This window comes from Leucoraja erinacea, chromosome 31 (assembly GCF_028641065.1).
Source record: "Leucoraja erinacea ecotype New England chromosome 31, Leri_hhj_1, whole genome shotgun sequence".
NCBI lineage: Eukaryota > Metazoa > Chordata > Chondrichthyes > Rajiformes > Rajidae > Leucoraja > Leucoraja erinaceus.
The window spans coordinates 175,013-192,817 of NC_073407.1; the positions used below are offsets into that span (position 1 = coordinate 175,013).

General features: G+C 45.4%; 1 gene segment (V, D, J or C); it reads right to left on the reverse strand.

Annotated features, from left to right (window-relative positions):
- Positions 1-4,478: 4,478 nt before the first annotated feature.
- LOC129711813 (Ig heavy chain C region, secreted form-like) lies at positions 4,479-17,591 on the reverse strand. The segment is given in 5 exon segments: positions 4,479-4,927; positions 5,438-5,740; positions 5,997-6,308; positions 8,762-9,058; positions 17,125-17,591. Coding segments are annotated over 5 exon segments (1,686 nt in total).
- Between the last annotated feature and the right edge of the window lie 214 nt (positions 17,592-17,805).

Sequence of the window (17,805 nt, forward strand, 5' to 3'; positions counted from 1 at the left end):
GTTAATATGTTAATATGCATTGTCACAGGGATTTTGGTCCAAAAGTCCACTGGTATAAAAGAGAGCGCGTGGATGTGTTTCCGTTATAGGAATGTGAGTTTTCAGTGCAAATATGTGTATCGATGTAACCGTTCCTAACATGTTTGCATTTCAACGAACCATTGAACAATGATATTATTGGGTGGATTTCGTGTTTCAGTAGTTGTTTTAAAAGACATTTGGACAGATACATGGATAGAACATGTTTGGCAGGATATGGCCAAACGCTGGCAGGTGGGATTGTGAGGTGTGGTGCATGATGGTTGCGAACAGATTCCACTGTGTATGATTATGTACTCTGAGACTATTTACGACGTGCTGAAGTTGGTAAAGAAAGCTTTTGGTATGCTAGCCTTTATAAATCAGAGCATTGAGTATAGAAGCTGGGATGTAATGTTAAAATTGTACAAGGCATTGGTGAGACCAAATCTGGAGTATGGTGTACAATTTTGGTCGCCCAATTATAGGAAGGATGTCAACAAAATAGAGAGAGTACAGAGGAGATTTACTAGAATGTTGCCTGGGTTTCAACAACTAAGTTACAGAGATAGGTTGAATAAGTTAGGTCTTTATTCTCTGGAGCGCAGAAGGTTAAGGGGGGACCTGATATAGGTCTTTAAAATGATGAGAGGGATAGACAGAGTTGATGTGGACAACCTTTTCCCTTTGAGAATAGGGAAGATTCAAACAAGAGGACATGACTTCAGAATTAAGGGACATAAGTTTAGGGGTAATATGAGGGGGAACTTCTTTACGCAGAGAGTGGTAGCGGTGTGGAATGAGCTCCCAGTGGAAGTGGTGGAGGCATGTTCATTGGTATCATTTAAAAATAAATTGGATAGGCATATGGATGAGAAGGGAATGGAGGGTTATGGTATGAGTGCAGGCAGGTGGGACTAAGGGGAAAAAAAATTTGTTCGGCATGGACTTGTAGGGCCGAGATGGCCTGTTTCCGTGCTGTAATTGTTATATGGTTATATGGTTATATGGTTTCGTGGACAGTATGCTTGTACACATCTGGGGGTGAGCAGGAAACGCATATGACTTTGACTAATTCTCGGACCGGCTTGCCATTAAACATCGTGCCAGACCTGATATCTGGCTCTATGTTTGCACAAGACGCAAATATCGGTCATCCCCTCAATCGCCTGCACACTCAAGTTTGGTGACTATTTAATAACTGGACTCAACAGCTTTCTCGACCCAGACCGAAATGTGCCACGTTCATCGGAGCAATTTATCACGGCGAAATTTTATCCTTGTTCTCTATGTTCCACTTATTTGTACTTGTGGCTTTCACATCATTGATGTAAGATGTTTCTGCTCTCCCGCCCTGAATACACCGATCGAGCAAATCAAAGGAGTGATTAAATGCTCATTCTTGCCATAGAGGGAGTACAGAGAAGGTTCGCCAGACTGATTCCCGGGATGTCAAGCTTTCATATGAAGAAAGACTGGATAGACTCAGTTTGTACTCGCTAGAATTTAGAAAATTGAGGGGGGAATCTTATAGAAACTTACACAATTCTTAAGGGGTTGGACAGGCTAGATGCAGGAAGACTGTTCCCAATGTTGGGGAATTCCAGAACAAGGGGTCACAGCTTAAGGATAAGGGGGAAGTATTTTAGGACCGAGATGAGAAAAACACTTTTCACACAGAGAGTGGTGAATCTGTGGAATTATCTGCCACAGAAGGTAGTTGAGGCCAGTTCATTGGCTATATTTAAGAGGGAGTTAGATGTGGCCCTTGTGGCTAAAGGGATCAGGGGGTATGGAGAGAAGGCAGGTACAGGATACTGAGTTGGATGATCACCCATGATCATATTGAATGGCGGTGCAGGTTCGAAGGGGCGAATGGCCTACTCCTGCACCTATATGGTGGCCGATTGGGAAAGGGGGAGATGCAGCGAGACCTGGGTGTCATGGTACACCAGTCATTGAAGGTAGGCATGCAGGTGCAGCAGGCAGTAAAGAAAGCGAATGGTATGTTAGCTTTCATTGCAAAAGGATTTGAGTATAGGAGCAGAGAGGTTCTACTGCAGTTGTACATGGTCTTGGTGAGACCACACCTGGAGTATTGCGTACAGTTTTGGGTCTCCAAATCTGAGGAAGGACATTATTGCCATAGAGGGATGTGCAGAGACGGTTCACCAGACTGATTCCTCGTTGTGTCAGGACTGTCTTATGAAGAAAGATCTTGATAGACTTTTTTTATACTCTCTAGAATTTAGAAGATTGAGAGGGGATCTTATAGAAACTTACAAAATTCTTAAGGGGTTGGACAGGCTAGATGTAGGAAGATTGTTCCCGATGTTTGGGAAGTCCAGGACAAGGGGTCACAGCTTAAGGATAAAGGGGAAATCCTTTAAAACCGAGATGAGAAGAACTTTTTTTTCACGCAGAGAGTGGTGAATCTCTGGAACTCTCTGCCACAGAGGGTAGTTGAGGCCAGTTCATTGGCTATATTTAAGAGGGAGTTAGATGTGGCCCTTGTGGCTAAGGGGATCAGGGGGTATGGAGAGAAGGCAGGTACGGGATACTGAGTTGGATGATCAGCCATGATCATATTGAATGGCGGTGCAGGCTCGAAGGGCCGAATGGCCTACTCCTGCACCTAATTTCTATGTTTCTATGTTTCTATTTTCTCTGTTTCTATGTTTCTATAATTAATAAATGGCAGTTCCTCTCACGTCCCTTGTCTTTCTCTGCGGGTGTGTGTGTGTTTGTGTTCATGAGTTCTCGTGTAATTGTGTTAATATATGATCTGTATATGTCACTGTGTACATACTGAGGTGATGTGTAACTGTACCTATGCCTATTTACTACCTAAGCATGTAGCGCCACGTGTCGTATTGTTCCTATTTATAAATGCTTGGTTCAGGATCTGGTGTAGCTTTCCAAGGCGCCACAAGCCTCAATAACCGGTTGTGATTTTGATGTCGCTCATTATAATCTGTGATGCTTCATGTGATATTTCAGATGTGTGTTCATAAAATAAGACACTACATTTGCATTTCAATCGACGTGTGAAAAAATAAATGTGTGTAGAAATCTGTGTGACAGTCACTCGGCAAATTGCACGTTCCTCTCATGCGGGCGGAGAAGGATGAGTTGCTATTTTTTCTGTGAGCCGCCGTCCCTACAATGTATGTCAATGATTTTGATGTTGGGATTGAAGGCCTTGTGCCCAAATTTGCCGATGATTCGATAAGAGGAGGGACAGGTAGTATATGGAAACCAGGAACTCTGCACAAGGACAAGGACGGTTTGGGATATTGAGTAGAGAAGTGGCAGATGGAATACAAGTAGCAATGTGCCGAGTCATGCACTTTGAAAGTAGGAATAAAGTCGTAGACTATTTTCTAAATGGGGAGAGAATTCAAAAATCGAAAGTGCAAAGGAACTTGGGAGTGCTGGTGCAGGATTTGCAAAACGTTAATTTGCAAGTGGAATTTGCAAGGAAGACGAAAGGATTGCTAGCATTTATTCCGTGAAGATTAGAATACAAAAAAAAACAGAGAAGTAATACGTAGGTTTTAAAAGGCGCTGGTCAGACCGCATTTAGAGCATTGTGAGCAATTGTGCGGCCCATATCTGCGGAAAGATACGATCACGCTGCAGAGGGTCCAGAGAAGCTTTACGAGAATAATCCCAGGAATTACTGATTTAACAAATTATGATCATTTCACGGCATTGGACCTTTACTCGCTAGAGTTTAGAAGATTGAGGGTGGACTTTATTGAAAATGACCGAAAATGAAAGGCCTGGATAGAGTGGAAGTTGAGAGGATATTTCTACTGCTGGGAGAATCTAGGACCAGAGGCCATAGCCTCAGAATAAAAGGACTTTCGTTTAAGAAGGCGACGAGGAGGAATTTTATTTAGTCAGGGGGTTGTAAATCTATGGTTTTAATTGCAATAGTGGGCCGTGCAGGCGAAGTCAATGGATATTTTGAAGGCCGAGATAGATATTAATTAGTAATGAGTGTCAGGGATTATGGAGAGAAGGCAGGATAATGGGATTGAGAGGGAAAGATGGATCAGCCATGATGGTGGAGTAGACTAGGTGGACCCATGTCCTAATGCTGTTTCTATAACCTATGAACGTACCGTATGAACATAAACAATGCCTTGCGTCTGCGATCCTGTCTCGGGTGTAAGTAGATTGGGAGGGGAGGAGGATGAGGAGGAGGAGGAGGAGGAGGAGGAAGGAAACGGAAACCAACAGATTTCCATCGCCCAGCAAGAGCAACAATGACGGTGTGTCCCAGATACCTGTATTAATGCAGCTGTAAATTATTTCCATACCCCTCATGCTGCTCGGCAGTGTGCATTGGTTTTACGTACATTTTAGCCGATATTGTCACCTATCTACGTTAATATATCTGTTCGTCGTTTTGGAAATATAATTAAATGGGCAATCATGGGTTCAACTCAGGATTGGGAGACAAAGGCATTTATTCGTATTTATTTGAGTGAAATGCAGCCTCTTCATTCTCATTGACATGAATTGACAGTATCCATCAATAGAAGTGAAACATTCACAAAACTGGGTTTACCACTGGACTTATTGACCGTTCTAACGATGGTCTTCATGGGTAGTGTTTCGTGTCCCACCACACAGGAGAACGAGGCTCCGCTCGCCCATTGCTCTGCCCCAATGGACAACAGGCTGTACATGAAGAAGGAGTTGTCGCCGTTCTCCGCCACCACCTCGGTGTTCCTGTAGTTGCTCGAATGCACCCGCTGGTTATCGACTGTCCATGTGACGAAGATCCTGCGAGGGGAGAATCCTCTCACAAAGCAGGTGAGGGCGATGGTCTTGTGATCGGAGACTTCTTCTGCCGGCGGCAGGAGAACCGAGACGGACGGTTCCCGGGGATGTGGATCTATGGAACAAATCAAATGGCGTTTATTACACTTGAACATTAAAGCGATTTAAAGCTAGCAGGCATTTGATGGTTCTTTTCTGAATTTTAGTGAGTTTCAGAAGCGGTATTGATTCTGCTTCACCACAACCTCATTTGCAAGGCCTACCCATATCCCTGCTAATTGCCACACCTTGCAGTTTTTGAAAACGCTGCCCTCATCCACTATGCAATTGTGTGCTATTGACTGGAGCTCGGTCACAACATACCGACACAGGAAGCCTAGCCCGATATAATTGCCGATATTTCCATTGACCTGAACGCACTTCATATTTTCCGCAAATTATTTTCACTTTCTCTCTTTTCCAGTTAAGACCAAAGATTTAATGAATTGTTAGCACTGCTTCTTTTTACATAGATATGTGTTCGTGGGCTCAGTGATCACACTCATTGATTTTTTCTCCAACCCAGAAGAAAAGTGCAACCGTCTCTTCCGGCCCACAGGACTCCTCTGCAGCTACCCCGGCTCACCTGCCATCTTGTAGATTGATTTCGTTTTTGGAGTCGCCATATCATCATGGCTCACTACGCAATCAAACTCATCCCCACTCATCCAGTCACGCGTCGAGATGTTCGCTTTGCTCTCTACAACTTCTGCGTTTTCTGTGGACAGGATCTCTGAATCCAAAGGCGTCTTTCCTCGACTCCAAGACACTTTGATCCCAACAGGTGCATTGGAGACTATGCAGGTTAAAGTCACGGTCATCTCCATTAACTCCTGCTGCACAGTTGGTGGGTGGATTGCAATCTTTACTTTGCGGCAGGAATCATCATCTGTGGCACAAAAATGATGTAAACACAAGGATTGCCTGGAGAAACCGGAATTTATGTTTGACACATTTCCTCCGAAGAGGGCAGGATCCCTTCTAGGCTTTGGGTCTATGAACTATGGTCCTAAATCGTCTTGAAATGAACTCTGAGCAGAGAACAACGTAAGAAATTGAATGAGAGTGTGCGTCATGGGCTGTCCCAATGTTCAATGAAGGGAAGTATTTACACTGATATCCGATACCATGGATGTGTTTCTTACCTGGAGACCTGCTGATGTTTTGGCTCAGCCGATCCTCCCCTTGGTCGACCTGGCAGGTATAGATAGCACCTCCGAACCATTCTGAAGTTGGGAATGTCAACTGGCTGGTCGCTGAGAAGGTGCTGTTCAGCTTGAAGGCGGGAGAGGTGACGATGCCAGAATCCAGAGGCTCACCATTCTTCAGCCAGGTAACGGAAAATGTCTGTGGGCCGATGTCGGTGAGCGAACACAAGGCAGTCGCTTTCGTGCTGCGTTTTAGTTCATCGTGTTCAGTCAGAGTAATGGCGATGACTGGATGATGCACCATTTGATCTTGAAGAAAATAAACTTCAATTAATAAACTTCAAAGTTCCAAACTACTACCCTTAATAATTAAAACAACTTGTAACATAGAAGACACTTCTCCTGAATAAATAGTCTCCCACACAGAATTATCAAGGCGTTGTTAAATCATAGGTTTCTCAAGGTGCATAACATACTGCTACGAAGTGGGAATATTATAGATAGGTACGTCATAGTTTGCCGTGACGATTTTCGGAACATGATTCCAACAGTCCACATTTAGCTCATAAGATGATTATTTCAGTGGCTCCCCTGTTAACGAGCTAAGCTTCTCCCAATTTACCACGGACGTGCTCCCGTGGTACATCACTGATGATCGCTCTTTTGAAGCTCACTCGGGTAAATTAATGGCTGTATAACCTTTAAACGATGAAAAGTCGCGCAGATTGAGGTACCGCGTCTCCTTCCTTCCCAACAGCACAGGCGGTGGATCGACTTTAAACATCGCCACCATCCCACTGCCCTGTGGAAAAGAGTTGCTGTCCATGTTCTGACCTATTTTCTATGTTTCTATACTAGATGCAGAAAAAATGTTCCCAGTGTTGGGCGAGTCCAGAACCAGGGCCCACAGTCTTCGAATAAAGGGGAAGCCATTTAACCATATTACAGCACGGAAACAGGCCATCTCGGCCCTACAAGTCCGTGCCGAACAAATTTATTTTCCCCTTAGTCCCACCTGCCTGCACTCATACCATAACCCTCCATTCCCTTCTCATCCATATGCCTATCCAATTTATTTTTAAATGATACCAATGAACCTGCCTCCACCACTTCCACTGGAAGCTCATTCCACACCGCTACCTCTCTCTGAGTAAAGAAGTCCCCCCTCATATTACCCCTAAACTTCTGTCCCTTAATTCTGAAGTCATGTCCTCTTGTTTGAATCTTCCCTATTCTCAAAGGGAAAAGCTTGTCCACATCAACTCTGTCTATCCCTCTCATCATTTTAAAGACCTCTATCAAGTCCCCCCTTAACCTTCTGCGCTCCAGAGAATAAAGACCTAACTTATTCAACCTATCTCTGTAACTTAGTTGTTGAAACCCAGGCAACATTCTAGTAAATCTCCTCTGTAATCTCTCTATTTTGTTGACATCCTTCCTATAATTGGGCGACCAAAATTGTACACCATACTCCAGATTTGGTCTCACCAATGCCTTGTACAATTTTAACATTACATCCCAGCTTCTATACTCAATGCTCTGATTTATAAAGGCTAGCATAACAAAAGCTTTCTTTACCACCCTATCTATATGAGATTCCACCTTCAAGGAATTATGCACGGTTATACCCAGATCCCTCTGTTCAACTGTATTCTTCAATTCCCTACCATTTACCATGTACGTCCTATTTTGATTTGTCCTGCCAAGGTGTAGCACCTCACATTTATCAGCATTAAATTCCATCTGCCATCTTTCAGCCCATTTTTCCAAATGGCCTAAATCACTCTGTAGACTTTGGAAATCCTCTTCATTATCCACAACACCCCCTATCTTGGTATCATCTGCATACTTACTAATCCAATTTACCACACCTTCATCCAGATCATTGATGTACATGACAAACAACAAAGGACCCAACACAGATCCCTGAGGCACCCACTAGTCACCTGCCTCCAACCCGATAAACAGCCATCCACTATTACCCTCTGGCTTCTCCCATTCAGCCACTGTTGAATCCATCTTGCTATTCCTGCATTTATACCCAACAGTTGAACCTTCTTAACCAACCTTCCATGAAGAACCTTGTCAAAGGCCTTACTAAAGTCCATATAGACAACATCCACTGCTTTAGCCTCGTCAATTTCCCTAGTAACCTCTTCAAAAAATTCAAGAAGATTAGTCAAACATGACCTTCCAGGCTCAAATCCATGTTGACATTTAAGACTGAGGTGAGAGAAACACATTTTCACCCAGAGAGTTGTGAATTTGTGGAATTCCCTGCCACAGAGGGCAGTGGAGGCCAAAAGTCACTGGATAGATTTAAGGGAGAGTTAGATAGAGCTCTAGGGGCTAGTGGAGTCAAGGGATATGGGGAGAAGGCAGGCACGGGTTATTGATTGGGGATGATCAGACATGATCACAACGAATGGCGGTGCTGGCTCGAAGGGCCGAATGGCCTCCTCCTCTTCCTGCACCTATTTTCTATGTTTCTATGTTTCTCCTGAGACTTTTACGGTTTTATAGTTACGTTGGGAACGAAAGTGTACACAGTGGTCCAGAGCTCCCGTACTTTCATATTTATCTAATGGCCTGAATTCCCTTTGCTTCATTCAGTGTTATACGGAAACTTAATGTCAATATGGCAAGGAGAACACAACAGCAAATCAACAACGTATACGTGGAATTTGAACATATCTTCACCAATTGTTAAACCTCGTACTCGGAACTATACACTTCAAACCGGGACATATCCTAACACGTACCTGGCATTTTTACGTTATTCACTTTACCGCCATGCTGAACCACACAGTAGATTGTGCGCTTTTCCGCGTCTGCCTTGGCGATGGTCAATTGGCTGCTCCTCGTGTATGTTCCACTCTTGTTTTTTAATGCCTGATACGTCTTCACTCCTGTGGTAATCGGCTCATTATCTTTTTTCCAGGAGAGCGTGGTGCCCATCGGGGTGTAGTCCATTGCCAAACAGCCGAAGGTGAATGAGTCCATGGAGCTGGGATCCACACAAGTGCGAAGAGGATAGAGGTTGGGGGCAGAAGGATCCGCTGAAAGAAAACAATTCAGTGAATAAATTAACTCTTCATTGTTTCCTTGCCTCATATTCAACTAAAACAATGGATCAATATATAGCAAAATAGTTCCATCCGGCACTCCAATACACCTGGACCATTTCTGACCCTTCCCTACCATTCCTTGACCTCACCATCTCCATCGCAGGGGACAGACTTCTGACCGACATACACTACAAACCAACTGACTCACATGGCTATCTGGTCTACATGTCTTCCCACCCTGCCCCCTGCAAAGACTCCATCCCCTACTCCCAATTCCTCCGCCTACGCCGCATCTGTCCCCAGGATGAGACATTCCATACCAGGGCATCGGAAATGTCCTCGTTCTTCAGGGAACGGGGATTCCCCTCCGCCACCATAGATGAGGCTCGCACCAGGGCCTCATCCATACCCCGCAACACTGCTCTCTCCCCCCATCCCCGCACTCGCAACAAGGGCAGAGTCCTCCTGGTCCTCACCTTTCACCCCACCAGCCGGCAAATACAACACATAATCCTCCGCCATTTCCGCCACCTCCAACGTGAACACACCACTTGCCACATCTTCCCATATCCCCCTATGTCCGCCTTCAGCAAAGACCGCTCCCTCCGCAACTCCCTTGTCAATTCTTCCCTTCCCTCCCGTACCAACACCTCCCCGGGTACTTTCCGTTGCAACCGCAAGAAATGCAACACCTGTCCCTTCATCTCCCCCCTCGACTCCATTCAAGGACCTAAGCAGTCGTTCCAGGTGCGACAAAGGTTCACCAGTATCTCCTCCAACCTCATCTACTGCATCCGCTGCTCTAGATGTCAGCTGATTTATATCGGGGAGACAAAGCGGAGGTTGGGCGATCGTTTCACCGAACACCTCCGCTCAGTCCGCAATAACCTACCTGAACTCCCGGTGGCTCAGCACTTCAACTCCCCCTCCCATTCCCAATCCGACCTCTCTGTCCTGGGTCTCCTTCATTGCCAGAGTGAGCAACACCGGAAATTGGAGGAACAGCACTTCATATTCCGCCTGGGTTGCTTGCATCCGGATGGCATGAACGTTAAATTCTCCCAATTTTGCTAACTGTCTCCTCCCTTTCCTTAACCCTCGAGCTGTCTCCTCTCATCCCCCCCGCCCTCGGGCTCCTCCTCCTCCCTTTTTCCTTCCTTCTCCCTCCCACCCCCTATCAGTCTGAAGAAGGGTTTCGGCCCGAAACGTCGCCTATTTCCTTCACTTCATAGATGCTGCTGCACCCGCTGAGTTTCTCCAGCACTTCTGTGTACCTTCGATCTTCCAGCATCTGCAGTTCCTTCTTGAACATATAGCGAAATAGTTTATCGGTTCATGAAACCGTCCATGAGTCCATGTCAGCACAACATTCCGTCTTGCTCAATTTACAGCGAAATTGTTTCCGCAATGTACAATTCCACATAAGTGTAAGGGGTAACAGAAAGGAAAAAGGAGGAGGAGCCCGAAGGCTGGGGGATGGGAGGAGACAGCAGGGGGACTGAGGAAGGGGAGGAGATAGCAAGGACTAACAAAATTGGGAGAATTCGATGTTCATGCCCCCAGGATGCAGAATCCCCAAGCGGAATATGAGGTGCTGTTCCTCCAATTTCCGGTGCTGCTCGCTGTGGCCATGGAGGAGACCCAGGACAGAGAGGTCGGAGATGGAGTGGGAGGGGGAGTTGAAGTGCTGAGCCACCGGGAGGTCAGCTTGGTTATTGCGGACCGAGCGGAGGTGTTCGGCGAAACGATCGCTCAACCTCCGCTTGGTCTCACCGATATAGATCTGCTGACATCTAGAACAGTGGATGCAATAGATGAGGTTGGAGGAGGTGCAGGTGAACCTCCGTCGCACCTGGAACGACTGCTTGGGTCCTTGAACGGAGTCGAGGGGGGAGGTAAAGGGACAAGTGTTGCATCTCTTGTGGTTGCAAGGGAAAGTGCCCGGGGAGGGGGTGGTACGAGAGGGAAGGGAAGAATTGATGAGGGAGTTATGGAGGGAGCGGTCTTTGCGGAAGGCAGATATGGAGGGAGATGGGAAGATGTGGCAAGTGGTGGGGTCATGTTGGAGGTGACGAAACTGACGGAGGAATACTTTTTGTATGTGACGGCTGGTGGGGTGAAAGGTGAGGACTAGGGGGACTCTGCCATTGTTGCGAGTGGGGGGATGGGGAGAGAGAGCAGTGTTGCGGGGTATGGAAGAGACCCTGGTGTGAGACTCATCTATGGTGGAGGAGGGGAATCCACGTTCCCTGAATAATGAGGACATTTCAAATGTCCTGGTGTGGAACGCCTCATCCGTGGAACAGATGCGGCATAGACGGAGGAATTGGGAGTAGGGGATGGAGTCCTTACAGGAAGCTGGGTGGGAAGAAGTGTAGTCCAGATAGCCATTGGAGTCAGTGGGTTTATAGTGGATGTCGGTCAGAAGCCTATCACCTGCAATGGAGATAGTGAGGTCAAGGAATGGTAGGGAAGTGTCGGAAATGGTCCAGGTGTATATTTGAGTGCCGGATGGAAGTTAGTGGTGAAGTGGATTAAGTCAGTCAGTTGTGTGCGGGTGCAGGAGGTGGCACCAAAGCAGTCATCGATGTAGCGGAGGTTGAGGTCGGGGATGGGGCCCTGGTATGTATTGAACAAGGATTGCGTGGCGTAACCGACAAATAGGCAGGCATAGCTGGGGCCCATGCGCGTGCCCATAGCTACGCCTTGTATTTGGAGGAAATGGGAGGAGTCGAACATGAAGTTATTGAGGGTAAGGACCAGCTCCGCAATGCGGAGGAGAGTGTCAATGGCTGGGTATAGATTGCTTCTCTGGTCGAGGAAGAACCGGAGGGCTATGAGACCATCGTGGTGGGGGATGGAGGTGTAGAGTGAGTCCTTGCTATCTCCTCCCCTTCCTCAGTCCCCCTGCTGTCTCCTCCTATCCCCCAGCCTTCGGGCTCCTCCTCCTTTTCCCTTTCTTGTCCCCACCCACCCCCGCCCCCCCCCCCCCCCCCCCCACCCCCGATCAGTCTGAAGAAGGGTTTCGGCCGGAAACGTTGCCTATTTCCTTCGCTCCATAGATGCTGCTGCACCCGTTGAGTTTCTCCAGCTTTTTTGTGTACCTTCGATTTTCCAGCATCTGCAGTTCCTTCTTAAACATTCAGAATATGGAGTTCAGTTCTGGGAAAGATATTGTCAATCTTGAAACGGTTTAGAATAGATTTATGAGGATGTTTCCAGGATTAGAGGGTATGAGCTATAGGGGGAGGGGGGGGGGGGATGGGTTGAGTAACATAGAAACATAGAAAATAGGTGCAGAGGGAAGCCATTCAGCCCTTCGAGCCAACACCGCCATTCGTGATCATGACTGATCATCCCCAATCAATAACCCGTGCCTGCCTTCTCCCCATATCCCTTGATTCCACTAGCCCCTAGAGCTCAAACTAACTCTCTCTTAAATCCACCCAGTGACTTGGCCTCTGTGGCAGGGAATTCCACAAATTCAAAACTCTCCGGGTGAAAAAGGTTGTTCTCACCTCAATTCACAGCTCTCTGGGAGAAAACGTGTTTTCTCACCTCAGTAGGCTGGGTCTCTATTCCATGGAGCATAGGAGAATGAGTGGAAATGTTATAGAGTTATACAAAATCATGAGAGGAATAGATCGGGTAGATGCACAGTCTTTACCCAGAGTAGGGGAATCGAGGAGCACAGGACATAGGTTCAAGAGGAAATATTTAAATGGAATCCGAGAGGTAACTCGCTGCCAGAGGAGGTAGATGAGACCAGGACTATCCCATCGTTTAGGAAACGGTTGGACAGGTACATGGATAGGACGGGTTTGGAGGATTATGGAACAAGCGCAGGCAAGTGTGACTGATGTAGCTACATTATTGGCCAGTGTGGGCGAGATGTGCCGAAGGGCCTGTTTCCCCACTGTATTAATCTATGACCCCATGACTAATATATGCAACGTGTACAGCAATGCACTTTGGCAGATGGAATGAAGGGTAGATTATTTTCGAAATGTTGAGACATTTTGAGAAATCGGAGGTGCAAAGAGACTTGGGAGCACGTGCAGGATCCCAAGAGGTTACTTAGAAGGGAGAGTAAGGAAGGCAAAGGCGATGTTAGTATTCATTTCGTGCGATTAACATATATATTTTTTAAAAAGTACTATACTATATGAGCCGCTGGTCTGAAAAAAAAAATTGAATTTTCGAAGCAGCTTTGAAGATATCTGAAGGGGGTCCCAGCGTTGGAAAGGATCCATATGAACTTTACGAGAATGATCCCGGGGTTGATTGGGTTAACCTATAAGGAGCGCTTGATAGTTCTGGGCTTGTCTGGGCGAGGGGGGGGGGGGGGGGGGGGGGGGGGGGGGGGGGGACGACGACGACGACGACGACATTCATACCTATCGAATAACGAAATGTCTAGAGAGAGTGGGTGGACAGGATGTTTCCAGGAGTAGGAGAGTCTAGGCTCAGAGGACAAATTCTCTGCCTCCGGAGACAGTGGAGGTCAATTCATAGAAACACGGAAACATAGAAAATAGGTGCAGGAGTAAGCCATTCGGCCATTCGAGCCTGCAACGCCATTCAATATGATCATGGCTGATCACCGAATTCACCGGATGTATTCAAGAGTTTGATATAGCTCTTAGGGCTAACGGAATCAATTGATATTGGGAGAAAACAGGTAAGAGGTAGTGCTTCTGGATGATCAGCCATGATCATATTGAATGGCGGAGCAGACTCCAAGGGCCGAATGGCCTACTAATGCACATATTTTTTTAAATGTTTCTAAATGAGGAATTATTTCTTTAGCCACAAGGTGGTGAATCCATGTGATTCATTGCCATGGGCGGGGGTGGAGGCCAGGCCATTGGGTATTTTTAAAGCAGAGATTAATATGTTCCGTATTGGCAATGGTGTCAGAGGTTAGGGAGAAGGCAGGATAATTGATTTGAGAGGGAAAATAAATAGCCATGATCGATATTCGGAATAAATGTGATGGGCCGAATGCCCTAATTGTTCTCCTCTATGTATTTAATTTGTAAAGTTAATCGCTGGCATCCAGAAGAATACATTTCGCCATTGTCTGCCGCTGCTCAATGAAAACAAAAATCTCAATTTGCATAATATTAAAACTTGTAATCAACCCGCTCTAGTTCACAGAATGCAATACGATTCATTAAGAATCATAAGCGCCAACTATTAATAATTTTCCAGTGGTTTCAAAACAAACAAGTATTCAGGATGATGCACGTAATGTAATCCATTCTAAAATTATCACCGAATCTAACTACGCATATGGAATGCTAAGAAATTACCAAGCGGAATGTGATTTCCCGATTAAATTATCAACAAACGGCATGGCATAAATAACTGCTGTTACAGTAATATATTTTATTTAAATATTTTTTTGTATATATTACGTGTTTCTCCAGGGACAGATCCATTAATAATCTCGCAGCTTCTCGGTTGTAGACTGTTGCTATATGCACTTCCTTCTCTCACCAGGCAATCCCTCCTCACCTATCGCTCACTAAGTCTTGGCCCACTCTTCTGCCTATCTATTTATTGCGGCTACATCCTATCGATACTTTCAGGGTATGAAAGTGAGATGAATGATCTCGAGCCAAAGCGCCAACTGTCTATTTCCCTCCACATTTGCTCCCCCAGTCCGCTGGATTTTCCCCGCCGTTCTCCATTTTCGAATCCGAGTTAAATTTGTCAGGTCGAAGACCGGTCGATGACAAAGTTTCTTCAACCTAAAATATGAATGCTAAACCCTTGCAGCACATGCTCTCGCAAACGGTGAATGTTTGAAGCAATTATGTTAATCGATAATCTTAGCATCTACAGTTATATATTTAAAACAATATATGCAATATATAGCTTTCTTTGTTACATACGTCGAATTGGCGGTTAGCAAAACAGAAATAATTGCTGCAACTCTAAAAATATTCGGAAGTGTCACATGTCCCATATAGGAGTCACGAAATGACACCGCTATTGGGATGAATCTCATACATAACTTTTGAAACCCACTTCAGCAGACTAAATTTGCAAAGAAAATCTCCAATGAGCCATCTTACCTTGGTCGCATTGAATAATTATTCTTTAAAATCTCTGCACATACAACGACAAATGAATTTGTGTTCAATGGGTCGCATTGATTATCATTGTGACTTCGTAGCATTAGTGTGATACCAATTCAAGTTATCCCTTGAGAGTATATCCAGGTATATTGGTGCATTCGGACACAAAATGATGGGTAAACTCCGCGCGGGTCAGACAGCATCTCTGGAGAAAAAGAATAGCTGACGTTTCCGCTCGGAACACAACTTCAGGCTGAAAGTAGATTTGGGGCGAGATAAACAGGAGGCGAGAAAAAGTCACAATAACCAATGACCGCCGGCAATAGGTGACCCCAGGAAGGGTGGAGTCCATAATTGTCCATTGTTGGTTGGGCACGATGTGCTAACGAGGGGGATATAATGGTGTGAACAGCGGAACTAGTAGGTATGTTACAAAACCTACCTGAATCGCCATTGGGAATCTGCCCACAGCCAGGTCCGCGATTTTGGCGCTGTTTGGGGGGGGGGGGGCGGGTTTAAAACGCGATTTTTACTAGGCTGTACTAATCGCAGATGTTCAGCCTAGTAAATCATTAACGAAAAATCGCTGCAAGACCCGGTCGCAAAAGGTATTATTAGTTTTATAGGCCTCGATAATATAGTTATAATAGTTTAAAATTACTCTCTGATTCCGCAACATTTCGCAGCCCCAGGGTTTTATAAAGCAAACAATTAAAGGTATGTACCTTATTTTTACATTAAATGGGGCATATATATAAACCTATATATCAAGTTATCTATAGCGAGTAGTTCATTTTGGGCTTTTTATATCCCGCAGTATTTTTCTCGGCATTTGAGGGCACTAATCCAGCGCGCTGTCAACGTTCTAAACCAGCGCGTTCACAGAAACCCACTAGAAAGCCGATTTAAATGGGCATATATTTACAGCAATTGAACACTAAATTCCTTCCATTTGGCCTATAAATTAATGTAAATTGGATATAAAAATCATGTTATATTGTGAATTATTTGTGAATAATCTTTGGACACAGGCTATTTAAAAATGTTAATCTTTCCTTAAGAAATGAGCCTTTGATTATCCAAGATCACAGCTTTTTTGTAATGTCCATTGAAAATCAATAGGGAACAAGATGCTAATTTCCGAGTATGAAAATGGCCATAACCTTTTTAATACTTGAGATATGAAAGTGAATTTGGTGTCAAATTAAACTTATTGTTATGCTTTATCTGATGGGATAAATTGCAGACTTGATTTTTTAAATCTCAACATTTTGTAACATTGCTAGAACTAGTAGGACGTAAAGGGTGGGGAGCGGGAGAGAGGGAAGGGGAGGGTTATGCAGGAGTTACTTCAAGTTAGAGAAATCTGCTGGGTTCATACTGCTGGGTTATTGCATTCAAAAGCGTAAATTGTATTCTGTTCCTCCAATTTGCTTCTGGCCTAACTCTGGCAGAATGGTCAGTATGGGAATGGGAAGGGGAGATAGAACGTTTGGCAACCGCGAGAACGCGAGGCCAAGGCGAACTGGGTGTAAATATTCAGCTAAACAATTGCCAAGTCTACGCTTGGTCTCGCCGATAGATAGGAGCCACATCGGGAACGCTGGATGCAGTAGATGAGGAAGAGGTTCAAGTAAACCTTTCCCTCACAAGAAAGGAATGTTGGAGTCCCTGGATGGATTTGAGGGAGGAGGTATAAGACAATTCTCACAATCAATGAACCCCGAACCTTTGCACACATCTTACTTTGCAAATAGACACCACATCACATGCAGCACAGAGTCAATGCATCAAAGTGTCTTAAATCATCGAAAAATAGCGTCATTCGCGAATTTAGCTGGAGAAGCATCACGTAACACTTCTAAAGCGATGAAGCTCCAGCGTTGCACGGGACGCAATATAACAAAAAAACACGAAAAATATTCGAAATATAGAGTAAAATCGCAACAGAAACAAGGGCAGATTTCTTACCGTCAGTCACCGTCACCGTGGTTCCTACTCCCCAGTCTTGAAGGTAATAGTGTCCAGCAGGATTGTCGTATCTAGCACAGTAATAAACGGCGGAGTCTTCAGCGTTCAGATCTTTCATATCCATGACAAATACGCCGCTTGAAGTCTCTTTGGACGGTGTAAACCTGTTCCGGATCCCTGGGGCTAAGGTTTTGCTCGATGAGTCTTTGTATTCAAGGAGCCACTCCAGATCCTGCCCGCGGACCTGACGGAGCCAGCTCATCCAGGTGTCTCCAAGATTGAACCCGCTGGTTTGACAGCTCAACTTGAGTGACCCGCCAGGTCGAACGGTTTCCACCGCCCGCTGATTCAGCACGATTTCGGAATGCACACCTGCAAACATAAAGATAAACAAGATGAGGATTAATCCCAGGACAATGATTCCTGGCACTGTAGCACCTGGGACACAATTTAACGAGGAACAATATGTGTTTAAGAAGGAACTGCAGATGCTGGAAAATCGAAGGTACACAAAAATGCTGCAGAAACTCAGCGGGTGTAGCATCACCTATGGAGCGAAGGAGATAGGCAACGTTTCGGCCCGAAACGTTGCCTGTCTCCTTCGCTCCATAGATGTTGCTGCACCCGCTGAGTTTCTCCAGCATGTTTGTGTACCGAGGAACAATGTGTGTGTGTGTGTGT